Below are 14,805 nucleotides of genomic sequence, written 5' to 3'. Positions count from 1 at the left end.
TGCAGAGGTTGAGTAGAAGGTTCCTGTAAAGTGCCTATAAAAGTCAACAGGGTTTACGTTAGTCAAGGATGTGTGGTACTGCCCCTCTAGGAAGCTCAAGCACATGTGTACATTTTATCTATTTCACCTAATTATATGGTGTCTGACAGACTCAGTTACTACAGTTATTAGGGTTCTCTAGACTGAGTGCATGACCTTTCGCATGCAAGGGAACTAACTGCTTTCCCTCTGAGCCACAGGCCCAGCCGTCATTAAGTATGGAGGCTTTGTTCCTCAGGTTGGAAGCAGGTATGGTGGCAGGGATGGATGATCACATTACCTGCCCAGTCAGGAAGCAGAGAGTGACTAGGAAGCCATCTCTTTCCCTCCTATAGAACCTCAAGGTCAGTCCTTCACTCCAGAAAGGCTGTTCCTCCGGAAGTTTCTACATACAACATCACCAGCCAGAGACCAAGTGTTGGCACATTTAAGTCTAGGAGGTGGAGGGGCTTACCTTCAAACCACAGCAGGGCACACTGGGACAACTGGCATCTTCCATTGCTCTGTTCAGTTATACAGTCTCTTGATAATATTTGACAAACCAGCATGTTTTCTCCTCTAGCTGAGAATTCTATCACGGTTTGGCCACGTGCTTCTATTAAACTTACTGTGACTGTTCAAAGTAAAACTTTATTCCTGGCTCTCAATTGATAAGAGAATAGAACGTCTCCATAAGCTTGTGTCACTGGAGAACCTTTTGATTTCCCACAAGCAACTTGCAAGTCCTCAAAATCAGAAAACAGGCCTAATTATTATATCCTTATCTTATATACTTATACATTATCATCAGTGTTTGTTACCCTATGACATAAGCACATTTGGCTCCAAATGGTTGTAGCTCCCTAGTCAGACTTTCATGAGACTAGCAGAAATTTCTGAAATTTTTCGAAGAATGTGAATTTCGTGCAGGATATGGTTCCTGAGTAAGGAGTGGATGCTTATGAGCAGGCAGGCATTCCCTGTGTCTTCTTTATGAAGTACCTATGTTTCTTTTAATCAAATCTTACTTGTTACCTTAGTGTGAAACAACATCCAGGTTGTAGACATATCATATTTAATGCCCTGAAGCCACCTTGCCTGCAGGAGTCCTAACCTACTGAAGTGAGAAGTGGTCAAGTAAAAACAGTAGCTATCCTGATGGTAATGGTCTGACGAGTGTGCCATACTCAGCCATACTTTGACTTCAGTCGGGGTCCGAGCTTGTGTTTTATCAAGCCTGTACTGTCCAGTATTCTGTGATTATTGTCATGCTTCATGCTGTGTACGATTTATGGCTGTGACTTTGTTGTCTTGGGCAGTGACACATGGAGAATGCTAGTCACTGAATGGAAGTATATTCTATCCGCAAGCAGTAGCTTACAGGTTAGCATTTGGGCAAAGCATCATTTTATATTTTTTTAGTGACAATCATTTGAGTTAGGGGTGTACATGTGCTGATGCTAGGAGCTCGTGTGGAGGTCAGAGGTCAGAGGACACCTTTTAGGAGTTGTTTCTCTCCTTTTACCATGTAGATTAAGGACTCATATCCATCAGGTAAAAGTCAGATATCAGATTGGGTTGTTAGGCTTGACAGTAAATACCTTTAGCCACCAAATCATCTCCCTGGGTACCCTTCTTTGGAATATTGAGGAGTTACAAAACAGCATAGGGATCCAGGTTGTGAAAGCTTCAGTTGTTTGGTTGAGATTCTTGGTTTAACTTCAATAGGAACAACAACTGCTTCTAGTTCTTTTTTCTCTTTCAATTCTCTTTTAGGGAGTGACGAAGCCATCATCTTCTCTAAGCAAAGTTTAGGCTCTAAAGTTGCAAACAGCATCAGAATGGCATTCAGTGACACTTTCTGATAAACCCTTTAGTAAACAAGAGGCACCTTTGGCATTGAGGTACACCTCATTCTCATCTTTGATTTTAATAAACTATGCCTTTATGATTATATAGGTTTATTGAGGACCAGTGAGATGGCTCATCTAGTAAAGGGACCAGTTGACAAGCCTGACGTCCTGAGTTCAGTAGTGGGGACCCTCATGGGGGAGGAGAAAAACACTTGCATAAGTTGTCTTCCAGCTACCACATGCACAGCAGGGCATGAATGTGTGCACATGTACACACACAAAATAAAGAACTGTGTAAAACATGTCTGTTGATCAAAATGTTTGCCTACCCATCTGATCTTATCATGTAGGATTAAGAAGTCTTAATATTTTGACTAGTGGAACTTCACCTAGATTTGGATATACATTTTTCTGTCTGTTTATGCAGATGTAGATACATAGCTTCAATTTTATGATTTCCTATATATGCTCCTTAGAAGTTAACTTTATCACCTAACATATTGTAAGCATATTTCCCAATATATTAGAAATATATTTATTCACATCACTGGTTACTTTTTCTTAACAATTTTTTGTGAAGTGAGCTTCAAATTGGATGGATGTTTAAGCCTTTGGATATGTATTTGACAAATTATCCCCTGAAAATTAGTTTCTAATCCTGAAAATAGTACAGTGCTTTTAGAATCCAGATGAAAAATAAAGTAAATAGTTTTGTTTTTTTTTATAAAGTTTTTCCCCAGCTAGTGAGATTGCTCAGTTGAGTTTGGGTCCCTAGGATCCACATAAAGGTGGTCACAAGGGCTTATGGCTGTACTCCTAATACTGGGGAAAAATAATCTTCCCGGGGCTTGCTGGCCATTCAGCCTATCCAAATTGATGCGCTTTGATTTTGGTGAAGGATCCTGTATCAAAAAATATAGTGGGGAGCAACTGAAGAAGACATCCAGTGCTTATCACTGGCCTCTGTGTGTTGGTGCTCACACATGGACATATCTACATGCAATCATCCACACAAACACCCCTATCCCCAAACCCAAGGTAAGAAATAGCATATACAGTCACTACGGGCTATTGTACTTCATAGTGACTGTAGTCCATAAAGAAATGGTGGTCCTTTTCCTCCGCTGTGTCCTCTTCCCAAAGGAATGCACACAATTAAACTGTACAGATGTCTTCCTTGACATTAGGAAAGCATGGCCTGTGTGCGGTGGTCACGTGATCATAACTTTCGTTTCACACTTAAATATCTTCAGACTTGTCAAAGCATGCTTGCTGTTTTCCAGGTGAGCCACAGCCAGCTTGAAAGGTTTAAACAGCTCTTTCACTCAGCTGTGCTTTCAAGGGGGTTTGAAATCACACCTGAAGAAAATTGAAAGAAAAAGTAAATTTTCCCTTTATCAAAAAAAGGTTAGTTTGAATTTGAATCCCAAAGCAATCGAGTTTGTGATCTGAAGCAATTAATAGCACAACCAGAGGCCTGAAAATGGAGATCTTGTTGGATTATTTCATTAAAGAGTTAAGTTTTTATAACAACTGTTATGGAATCTATACAGGTGATTGTAAATTAAATCTGGCTTTATTAATGTTATAGAAGTTCAAAAGAAAAGGTGGATCAGGGTATCTTATCCCCCGCAGAGCACAGTGGAGCTCTAGTAATAATGAAGGACTGTGTTCCTTACGAAGGGTCACCTTGTACAAGCCACTCTTCCTCTCCATTTTGAATCTCGATGGTAGGAATCATCTATCCTGGTTTATCTAAGTTTTTCCCACGTGGATCACAAGAAGTCCAGCATCCAAAGAAGGTCCTATCAGAGCCAAAATTACTCTCTGGTTTTAGAGATGGAGGAAGGCACAAACTCCTACCACCTATCTTACCTACAAAGAAAGAAACGTGATCCATGATCTAAAGCGGCTCTGATTCAGTATTGGATGGGTCCTTGTGAGTTACCTCCCATTCTTAGTAACTGGCACTGGCTAACTTCTCCCTGCTGATAACTGTAACCACGAAGATATCTTTTCTTTTTTGTCAAACACTTTGAAACTGGGTACAATATTATTGAAACCTGTTAGTGTTTATGACTGCATTAAGTCCTGTTCTCTGATAGGAATGGATACTTTTAAGAAGCAGAAATAATACATGTGCATTGTTAGCATTATTGGAGCGCTAGAAAATGCCCAGCACCCTCATTTGTGGAGCCAGAAAAGGCTCTTCAGCCAAAGATGGCCACCTTAGCTTCTCACTTTGCCTTTCAGCAGAGACCCGAAGCACCTTTCAAATATTTGGCAGCAGCATCCTCTCAATGTGTGCTCACGCTTCCCATTACGGTTAATGGAAGTGACACATGTGTGCTCACCGGGAGATAAGACTTTATCCCATGTTGGGCACAGACCTGTGATCCCGAATACCTTTCTAAACTTCAGGCCTGAGGAGAACAATACTGGAAATTGCTGCTTTCTCACTACATTAGCTACTTGAATTTCCTTTTAATTGGAGCCTGCAATCCAGATCCTTGGAACTTCAGGGGGTGAACAATATCAATTAAGATCTGGATGCTTTCTAGGAAGTGCCAGTTCAAATAGTGCCTTTCTTTCTCTATCTCTCTTTCCTTCCTTCCTTCCTTCCTTCCTTCCTTCCTTCCTTCCTTCCTTCCAACTTTCCAACACAGTTGTGGCTATTCACAAAACACATGCAGTGGCCTAATGAGTTCATATGTACTTCTGGTGTTTCACATTTGCAAACCACACTGCTGGGAAAATAAGTGAAGTGTTTCTCAACCACCACTGTGAGCTGACGAGCTTCATGTGCAGGGCACATAAATACTTGAATGGTCAAAATCCCACAACAGTGCCCAGAACCTTTAAATATAGTATCTTCCCCTTGTTCAGGACATCGTTTCTCCCAAGAATTCTTTTTAATGTAGGACTTCAATTTATGTTTAAGAACTAGTAAACTATAGCGGTTTGACAGCCATTCACACTTAATTCTGTGCATTAAACCAACAGCATTCTTTTCTACAAACATCCATTGTTAGGACAATGCTCTTAGACAGAATTTATGAGAAATGGAATTATGTTACCAAGGAGATAGCATTTACTATAATGAAGAGTAGATCCTGGAAAATGGCCCCTTTTACAGCAGCTCAGAGCAGAGCCACAAAAGCAATTGATTGGTCTTGGCATTTAGTCTTATATCAGCTGTGTCATCCATAGCTTCAGGAGTGAGAACACTAATCTAAAGTGACATTTCTGTTCTGGCGGGCTTTTCTGCCCTGATGAAAGCAATTACTTCATCCCTAAATGATAATTTGCAGGAGTTTCAACCACTTTAATTGATAATTTTTTTTTTGTTGTTGTTCTGAGTTCAATTGTGAAGTGATTAGCTGATTTGGTAAATAGAAATTTAAGGTGTGAAATATACAAGCTGCCGCAAGGTAAAACGCTAGTTATCGGGTGGAGAGAAATGACTTGATAAAGCTGCAGGGTTCTCCCCCCGTTATTATGAAACTGACAATTGTGTTTGTTGAAGTTGTAGGGTAAAAAAAATGGAGAACAAAACACTTTGATTCATGAGACTTCGGGCACACAACTAAGCACAGGATGAATAGCTCGATCTTGCTCTGGCTCATTCAAGGGTTGTTTGAACCAAGGTGAAAACTGGTTGAAAGAGGCTGGGCAGAATGCTCAGCTTTCTTTATTACTGTTCTAATGACTCACTCTGGAGTGAGAGCCTCTTATTTAAAGTGGTAAGAATGAAAAACACTCATTGGCTAAAACCAATTAATTTAATTATTAAGTTCAAACATACACAAGACATTTTCTGAAGATGATGGGAAGCTTTCCAGTGAATGGCTTTAATTACTCGTCTGATCTACTTTACCTCAAGTCAAAAGGGTCACGTTTATCCCATCAGCATACGCCTTAGCCTAAAAACCAGAAGCATGCCTCTTGGTTTTGATACTTTATGGAATGTTAGCGATCACATGGTTTTTTTTTTTTTTTTTTTTGACACTGTTTAAAAGCAATCAGTTTCAATATTTTCTTACATGTGGAAACATGATGGTCATTTCACTTGTTAAATGAGAAAAATAAAGCAGAAGTGAAGGTCAAACTGATTTAGCACATCAAACAGTCTTTGTCAGCCAAGCTTAATATATCCTGAGTTTGTGGAACAAATGAAATTTTGCTGCTGTTACACTTTGCTTTCAAACAACCATTACAACTGGTTTCATATATTGTGTGCGCATCAGACCATCAAACAGTGCATCTTTACTGACGTGCTGCTGCGGTGATGATCTACGGTGGCAATCTGCCATTTATATAAGGGCAAAATGTGCATCTATATTTAGTTGTGAAATTGGCCTATTATACTCCTGATGTTTACAGAGGCTAACATAAATTAATGATGACAGCTATGAGCAGTGCATTAGTTAAGCAGCAGAATTCTTACCTTGAACTTGAAGGTTCCAGTTTTAACATCCCGTATAGACTACCCAGCTTGCTTCCCATGCTAAATGAAGATTTCTGAAATGATTACCTTCTCTTGAACTTTAAAATACTTCCATTTGTGAGCTCTGTCGTTCACACTCCCACCAGGTAGTAGTTGTCTATCCGTTCCTCAATTATGCCACCCTGTATTTACATTTATTCTAAAAATACACCTGAAAGAGCTTATTCTGCCACAAACTGATTTGATTGTCTTTGAATTCTGTGTGATGTCAGTGTGGGGAGGGTTGTTTTACTAAATGTAATGAAGGAGGGACCAGTGTGCTTATGGGGTTTCTGTTGTATATTTTTCTCGAAAGGCCTTCTCATTCAGCTCATGTCAGGGTAAGTGTAGGTACTGGAGTAACTGTAGACTTTACTATTAACTATGACCAGAGATCTGACAAGTGTGCAGGTGTTCAAAGGTTCATGAGTTAAAATGCTGAAGCCTTTGATGAATTTTTGATGGCTGCATTTTTAATACAGGTCTACCTTCTTCCTTTGAGGCTGCATGGCAGATTAATTGATAAATAGGGGTCTGTAGTTCTGGGTTCTCCTAAGCAAAACAAGTAGGAAAATCCATAAAATCTTGCCTGCCTGGCTCCTTAGAAGTACCTTAAAAGGGCAAAATTTAAGGCCCTTTCTACCCCTCCTTTCTTCCCCTATAGTGGGATAACCAAACCCTGCCATGCTTTTTCAGAAAGACTACATGTTAGATTGTAAAACTTTCTAGAAAGTATTCAAACTGAGGCTTCCATGGAGAGGGATAACATTGAACTGATAATGTCAATACCAAAGGAAATGAATCAAAACATTTACATCATAAAATATATTTTAGCTTGATATTATTATTATTATTAAATTTTTTTACAACCCAGTCGTTAGCCTCCTCCCAGTCTTCCCTCCAACTGTTCCTCATCCCATTCTTCCTCTCCCATCTCCCAGAGGATGTCCCCACCCCCAGCCCCCACCCCACGAGACCTCCCTACTCCCTGAGGCCTCTAGTCTTTCAAGGGATAGGTGCATCTTCTCTCACTGAGTCCTCTATATGTATTGCGATCCTCATATCAGCTAGTGTATACTGCCTGGTTGGTGGCTTTGTGTCTGAGAGATCTCAGGTTAGTTGAGACTGCTCATCTTCCTATGGGGTAGCTATCCTCCTCAGCTTTTTCCAGCCTTTCTCTAACTCAACCACAGCAGTCCCCAACTTCAGTCCATTGGTTGGGTGTAAGTATCTGCATCTGACTCTTTTAGCTGCCTGTTGGGCCTCTCAGAGGAACACCATCTAGGCTCTTGTCTGTAAGCACACCATAGCATCAGTAATAGTGTCAGGCCTTGGACCCTCCCCTTGAGCTGGATCCCAATTTGGGCCTGTCACTGAACCTCCTTTCCCTCAGTCTCTTCTCTATTTTTGTCCTTGCAGTTCTTTTAGACAGGAACAATTCTGGGTCAGAGTTTTTGACTGTGGGATGGTAACCCCATCCCTCCACTTGATGCCCTGTCTTTCTACTGGAGGTGGACTCTACAAGTTCCCTCTCCCCAGTGTTGGACATTTCATCTAAGGTTCTTCCCTTTGAGTCCCGAGAGTTTCTCACCTCCCACATCTCTGGCACATTTGAGGGTCCCCCACCTCCTACTTCCCAGGGTTGCCTGTTTCCATTCTTTCTGCTGCCCTCAGGGCTTCACTCCTGTTGCCCCCACCCAATACATGATCATGTTCCTTTTTTCCTTCCCTGTTCCCTGTTCCTCTCCCATCCATGTCCCTCCTGGTGTGCAAAAGTGTGTCTCTGAACAGGTCGCCACAGAGGAAGATAGCATTGGTTTATTTTGTTTCCCTACTCCTCTTCTGTGACTCTTACATATACTTTCTTGTCATTCTTGTTGTTGGCCTCTATAGTTGTTTTAGTTCAGTAATTTAACCATTGTAATGACTTTGAAACCAAAAGGAATCAATTATGCAAGTCTAATGTTGATCATCCTCCAAAGATATTGCTTAACTTTATAATTTAATCTGTAACCGGTTCAAAGTTACATCTTTCCCTGTAACGGACAAACCCAATACGTGATCGATACTCATAGATAGTTCCATGCATCAGGAGACTGACAATGCCTTTTGTTTTTTTTTAAATTGTGGCTTGGCTCTTCTATTTTCTTAGTTTCTATATTAAATTCAATCTCTCAGTGTGACATGACTCTTGGTGAGGAGCCTAAGGGGTAGAGTCATGCCTGTCTGAGCTCTCCGTGGTCCTGGATTCGTCCTCACTAGAACATTCAGATTAGTGAGCTCTGGAAAATATTTTGAAAGACAGTCTTCCTTTTAAGAGAACCTATGTGTTCTTTGTGACTTAAAATGACCAAATAGCTATCACCACTTAAGGTTTTCTGCACATACTTTTCAATCTTCCTGGGTAATCTATTCTCTCTATATTTATCATATATTCATTTTTATATATGAACAAAATTATTTCTCCTGCGGCTGAATCCCATGTTTGAGTGTACTGAAAATGACTACTCATTCCCCTATCTAGAAACTTTTTACAAACATTCAAGCTTACATTATTAATTATATATGTGTAAGTGTACCTGTGGCATATGATGGATAGGCCCGAAGAACAATAAATATTATATAGAAAAGAAAGCTCAGTATCAGCAATAAAAGGGTATTGTTTTAGTCATGTTAGTAAAAGGACTGTCTCTGTTATAAATGAGTATTCTGGACATTCGAAGAATCAAACTATCCATGTGAAATTCAATTAGTCTACCATCACATGATTGATACAGTAACTATAAACATTTCATTAAAACTTTATTTCTAACAAATAATAACAAAAGTACTTAGTGGTATCACCCCATTTTACAGATAAGAAAACCTGAGGCATTAAAGTAAGATTTACATAGTTAATAAGTACCAGAGCAAGGATTAACAGCAAATATTTTGGCTGAACATTTCTTGTTGTTCTAATAGGAACTATAGACATTTGTTTAATATTACCCTCAATTGGGGTGATTGGACCCCTTTGAAAATCTAAAAATCACTTACCTCTTAAAAAATTAACACAGAAACACAACTATGTCTATGATACTTGGTAGAAAAATATACGTATATGTATATAGAAAATGATATCTTTTGAAATTATTTGTTGATCTTGCTGGTGATGATCTTTTTTGCTGCAGAGGATGGAGCCGTCACCAGAGACAGAGTTGATATTGTCACAGTCTTTGCTGAGGATTAATGGGCTCTGTTTTTTCTATACAGAATCCAAACTAAGCACAATAGAATGTTGGGATGTTTTATCCAGGAAGCCAATGACGATGGATCTGAAGTTTTGTCATGTTTGTGATGGGAGAGATAGTACTGTGGTATTTTGCTCCTACACAACCAATATATGCTGCTGTTATGTTTTAGAAATGCATCCCAAATGTATTGTCTAGAACAAAATATACAGAAACAAAGTTTATTTTAGGTTTTAACATGGTCCTTAATTTAATTTGAGAACTGATTACCACAAGGCTCTACTTCATGAAACCGAGCAGAGGATTAATCCACAAGCTGTGTTATTGTCTTAAGATCTTTAGTTTCATCTATTATACCAGAGTCTTAACATCCACTATAATCCTTTGACTGAATTTTATTGCTGTTGCCCTCAAAACCAATTACTACTTATTATAGACACAGTGCTGTCATTCTGAAACTCTTCTGAACTATGGTGTCTGCATAATGATGTGTGTGAGAGTCATGGACACCCTTTGTTATTAAGATAATGGCCAAGAACATGACTTCAGTAGAGGGGTCTATTGTGTGTCATAGTTAGGGAGGTAGTGTGAGAAGGTTGCAAAGAGAATAGGGAGGTAGTATAGGTGCTTATGAGGGTGTGTGTGTGTGTGTGTGTGTGTGTGTGTGTGTTAGTAATGGTGCTCAGTCAGTGCTGGCATGGAAAAGTAAGTGAAGTATATTTGGGCAAAGTGTTCAGAGATGTCAGTATCTATTTATTCTCCTTCCCTGAGGGGAAAAGGATTGTGTTCCTATCAACCCATTGGAAGCTACTAATTGGTCTTGCAGTTTGCTTCTCCTGATTTTTTTTTTTTTTTTTACTGTTACTATGTTTTGACATTTTGCTTATTTTTCTTGTAACATAGACAAAGCATTAAATTCATATGTATTTATAGGTACCATGTATAATATTCAACCCACGTAGGCATTGTATAACATTTAGATTAGATTAAACCTTTTATCTTTTCAAAACTTCATTACGTTTTTATGGTGGAATCTTTTGAAATGCTTCCTTCCAGTTTTTTTTTTTTCTTGCACAGCACCTTGTTGCTGTAGATAGTCACCACACCATGCCTGTGCACCCCTGCTGCTGGATTCTTCATTCCTAGCCAACTTTAACTTAGTGCCCATCCATCAACCTCTCCCTATTCATTTCCTCCTCTTCTGGCATCCCCAGTCCTCATGAGGATTAATTTTTTCCCTTGGTTTATTGACAAGCCTATTCATTAATATCAATTTCAGAATAATTGCTTAATCATCCACTTTGCTTTAGTTGCATGGAGAAATTTCTAGTGTAAATATTAGCAATATTAATTAGATAATGAATGAATTCATTTATGATCATTTGGGTGACAAGGAAAATTACACATAACATCCATGTAAAACTGCCTTCCAAATTGACCTCCCCAGTTATAGCCCAGTTGTAAAATGAGTCACTGATCCAAAATTGACCATAATGTGCTTTATTGTCATGCACAGTTAAAGAAAAGAAACTTTAATTAGTTAATATATTAAAATTTGAAACTGTCTTATAAAAAATTTAGACTTTTTCTTTCTTTTTTTATCTAGAAATGGCAACACTGGGAGTTTGGCAACACGAGTGGCAAGCTGTGTTATCTCTTAGTTTGGGGTTATTGACCTCCAGTTTTCTGGTTCTCTCTACTTAATGGAAGTTCCTTCCTTAACCTTAAAGGCCCTAAAAATCCCTGCTCTAGAACGTCATCATAGGCACGTACCACAGCAAGAAAATGTCAGCTTGACCATTTTTCTAGAGTTGTATTTAGTTATGAGAACACAGTAAAGAAAAGCAGTAAACTCCAAGCACTGCACCATCCCCTGCTCATGTGTGGTGCAAAACAACCAAACCAATCCAAAGCAAATCAATACAAAACAAACTCAGAAAACCCATGGTGTTCTTGGCATAGCCGGCTTAGCTGTTGCCAGGTGAATTAGTTGTATTATGCAAAGGGAGACCCAAGGTCTTCTGGTCTAAGATTGTTGCCTAGATCTTGGATATACCTGCATTATGCCCTATATTAAAGCATCTGTAACTTACATAGTTTTCAATAAGTCAATATTAAACATTTATAGATTCTAATAAAGTGATCACGATATTGGGAAGTATGTGACATAACACAACTTTTCCTTATAAGTTATTCATGTTTCTGCCTGAAGTTATCACTTGAATCATATTGCAGGACAAATGTTCATTACTTAAATGACTCAAAATGATAGCATTATTTGCCTAATATATACCTATTCTATAATACGATGTGTATGCACACATGCATGCATACATGTATGTATTTACTAGACATGTGAGCACATGTGCTGCTTAGGTTAATAACCCAGCAACTATGATAGCATTTCTTAAATTATGCAGATATTCTGTAAGATCTTTGGGGTGTATGAAGAGCATGCATTTTTCCACTGTAAGCAGTCCATGGCCATGGCTGCTATAATGTGGCTTGGCAGATTATTCTTCATTTTTTATTTATGGAAAATGTAGCCACACTGCTGAAACCATTTTTGATCTCTTTCTCCGGACTTCCTCTCTTCCACTTTCCTTGTTGCTCTTGTTATTTTATAGAGATCCAGGATATGAATTTATAAACATTTAAAATGTCCATTAAGCAATGCAGATAGCCACCAGTTATTTTACTAGTTTCTTGATGCGGTACATATAACCCAGTTAGTTATCACCGGGGTCTGAGCTTGAATACATTGCTCATCAGATACAAAGCAGAGAGAGTGACTCAGAGGAGACAGTTTTCCCACCAGACTCTCGCATACGGCTTCGGTGGTGCCAGATTCTGCTCTCAGCAGTGTGAGCAACACTTCAAACAGAAATGCACATGAATAGTTAAAGGAAAATTCTGGATCCAACCTGTTGCCTCCTCTGTGAAGTAATATGTCTATAATGTCTATAAATTTTAATAACCCAGACAGAACTTATCTTTCAACATAAAACTCATGCTATCAGGAAGTTTGGCTTTTGGGGGGGCAGGGCATTCTTTAGTATCGCTGAGACTCTATACCTACGCTAATGCAAGCCCGTTTGTATGAAGTTATAGTGTATATCTTATCAAGTGGACATCAACACCCTTTGCAATCTGTATTTTCAGTGTGACATTTCCATCATGTGACTGAAAGTATGAAGATTCTTGTAGAGGGCTGAGGACACTGGAGCATTGTCTTTGTTGATTCTGCCAAAGTGACTTATGCTGGTGTTTACCTTTGTTATCCAAGATGATAAATGAAACAAAAATTACAAAATGTTTCCTTTGGTGGTTAAATCTAGTGGCAATGAAAGTTGAATGAGACAAATCTTGAGAATCAGTGTAGGAACACAACCATACAAATTGAGTCTTAAACTGATTATAGCTGTAACACTGTGCCTCACTTGTAAGCCTTATGTCTTAGAAACAAGGGCTGTATCTCACGCCTGGACAGCTGGAAAACGGATGTACTGTAACAAGAAAAACACAATTTTATTAGTTATAACTATGTTTGTGATAAGCGTCCACCATAGACATTATTTGAAATTTATCTAGCTATGGCTCTTAAATTCCGAATTAATTTTTGGTATATTTTGGGTGGAAAGGAGATTGAAGTTAAAAATTAGAATTGCATGTTCTAAACCCTTTCCTACCTCTTTGTTTTCAGTTTACAAGCACTGAGAAAGGAGAAATCCAGAGATGCTGCTCGCTCCCGCCGGGGAAAAGAAAATTTTGAGTTCTATGAATTGGCCAAGTTGTTGCCTCTTCCTGCCGCCATTACCAGCCAGCTCGACAAGGCATCTATCATCCGACTTACAATTAGTTATCTCAAGATGAGGGACTTTGCCAACCAAGGGGACCCTCCATGGAACCTGAGGATGGAAGGCCCTCCACCAAACACCTCAGTAAAAGGTAGGTTTTAGGCCACTGCTTTGTTTGGATTGTGGTGGTCTGTCTGTGTCTCTGAAATGAATGTTCACCATCATCCTCTCTTCTTTTCCTGCATATCAAATCCTTTAAAGGGATTCAAATGTGGAAATCTGAACTCTGCATGAGAAAGACACCATGTGAAGGTGAAATAAATCTCTTCTATTTCTACTTTATTTTTAAAAAGTCTGTCCGCCTAAACATTCTTTTACATTAATTAAGATTTTATAAGAGTTAGGCTGAAATAATTTACATATGTGTTATGATTTAGGAGGAGATAATTTACATATGTAAATTATGGGAATGGTGGCTCATAGGCAGAGCTAATGTGTTTTGTGTTAAGTGAACAAAGACAGGGAGAGAGCAAGACCCATCCAGAGCAGGTAGTTTTGAACTCATGATTTTATTGACTTTGAAAATCAATCCATCATTAATTTTTCATGTTTCTCTATGGACACATCGGCTGAGATTTATGAATCTAAACATATATTTGGTTTTCAAATCCTATACATAGTTACCCTTAAAATTATTTTTAAATTGTAGGTCTGTCCCTCTGATGATTAAATTTTAGAGTTTTCTTGTTTCCTGAAACTTCTAAAAATTGAGGGCATTTTTAGTGTTCAAATATGCATAAATTAATTGATGTATATGTGGTACTAGCCATTAATTTTCTTTTCTTAAGAGTATATTATTCAAGGTGGATGGCCCAAAATCTTGAGATTCTCATGTCCTAACATTATATAAGGAATCTTTGCAAGAATCAGATAAAACAGACTAAGGAGGTGCAGATAATCCCTCCTGTGGTCAAAAGGCAAATTGTTCTTTTCCTTAAGACTTATTTTTATTATTTTGATTATATGTATGTGTGCGTGTGTGTGTGTGTGTGTGAGACTATATACATGTGAGTGGGGGTACTCTGGAAGGCAAGAGGCCTTGGACCTCCCTGAATCTAGAATTACAGGTAGTTGTAAGTTGGCCAGTGAGCTGGGAACAAAACCCAGTCCCTTTAACTGATGAGACATCACTAGCTCCAATTTTTTGTGGGTTCATGGTGAGACAGGGTCTTATTGGCTGTTCTGGACCTCGCTGTGCAGACCAGGTTTTCAGACTCATGGTGTTCTGCTTTTCTCTGCCTATCAAGTGCTGGGATTAAAGGCCTATGCCACCAAGCCCATCTGAAATAATTCTTAGGTGATTTCATATTGCCAGCTACTGCTGGAAAAGTCTGTGTAGCTTTGGCTGTGTTGGGAGAGTT

The 14,805-nt window shown here is 38.9% G+C and overlaps 1 protein-coding gene across 6 annotated transcripts in view; it reads left to right on the top strand.

The window, feature by feature from the left end:
• Positions 1-14,805, top strand: part of Npas3 (neuronal PAS domain protein 3) — an 807,361-nt gene that overhangs the window by 236,418 nt on the left and 556,138 nt on the right. For all 6 annotated transcript variants that reach the window (XM_034514128.2, XM_034514127.2, XM_034514126.2 and 3 more), the window contains one exon: positions 13,291-13,535. In XM_034514128.2, coding sequence (XP_034370019.1) covers positions 13,291-13,535 — 245 coding nt within the window. The remainder of the gene's footprint in view (positions 1-13,290; positions 13,536-14,805) is intronic.

Source organism: Arvicanthis niloticus, chromosome 11, assembly GCF_011762505.2.
Source record: "Arvicanthis niloticus isolate mArvNil1 chromosome 11, mArvNil1.pat.X, whole genome shotgun sequence".
NCBI classification, from domain to species: domain Eukaryota; kingdom Metazoa; phylum Chordata; class Mammalia; order Rodentia; family Muridae; genus Arvicanthis; species Arvicanthis niloticus.
Note: the sequence above shows the minus strand (reverse complement) of the source record. Positions and strands in the feature narration are given on the sequence as shown.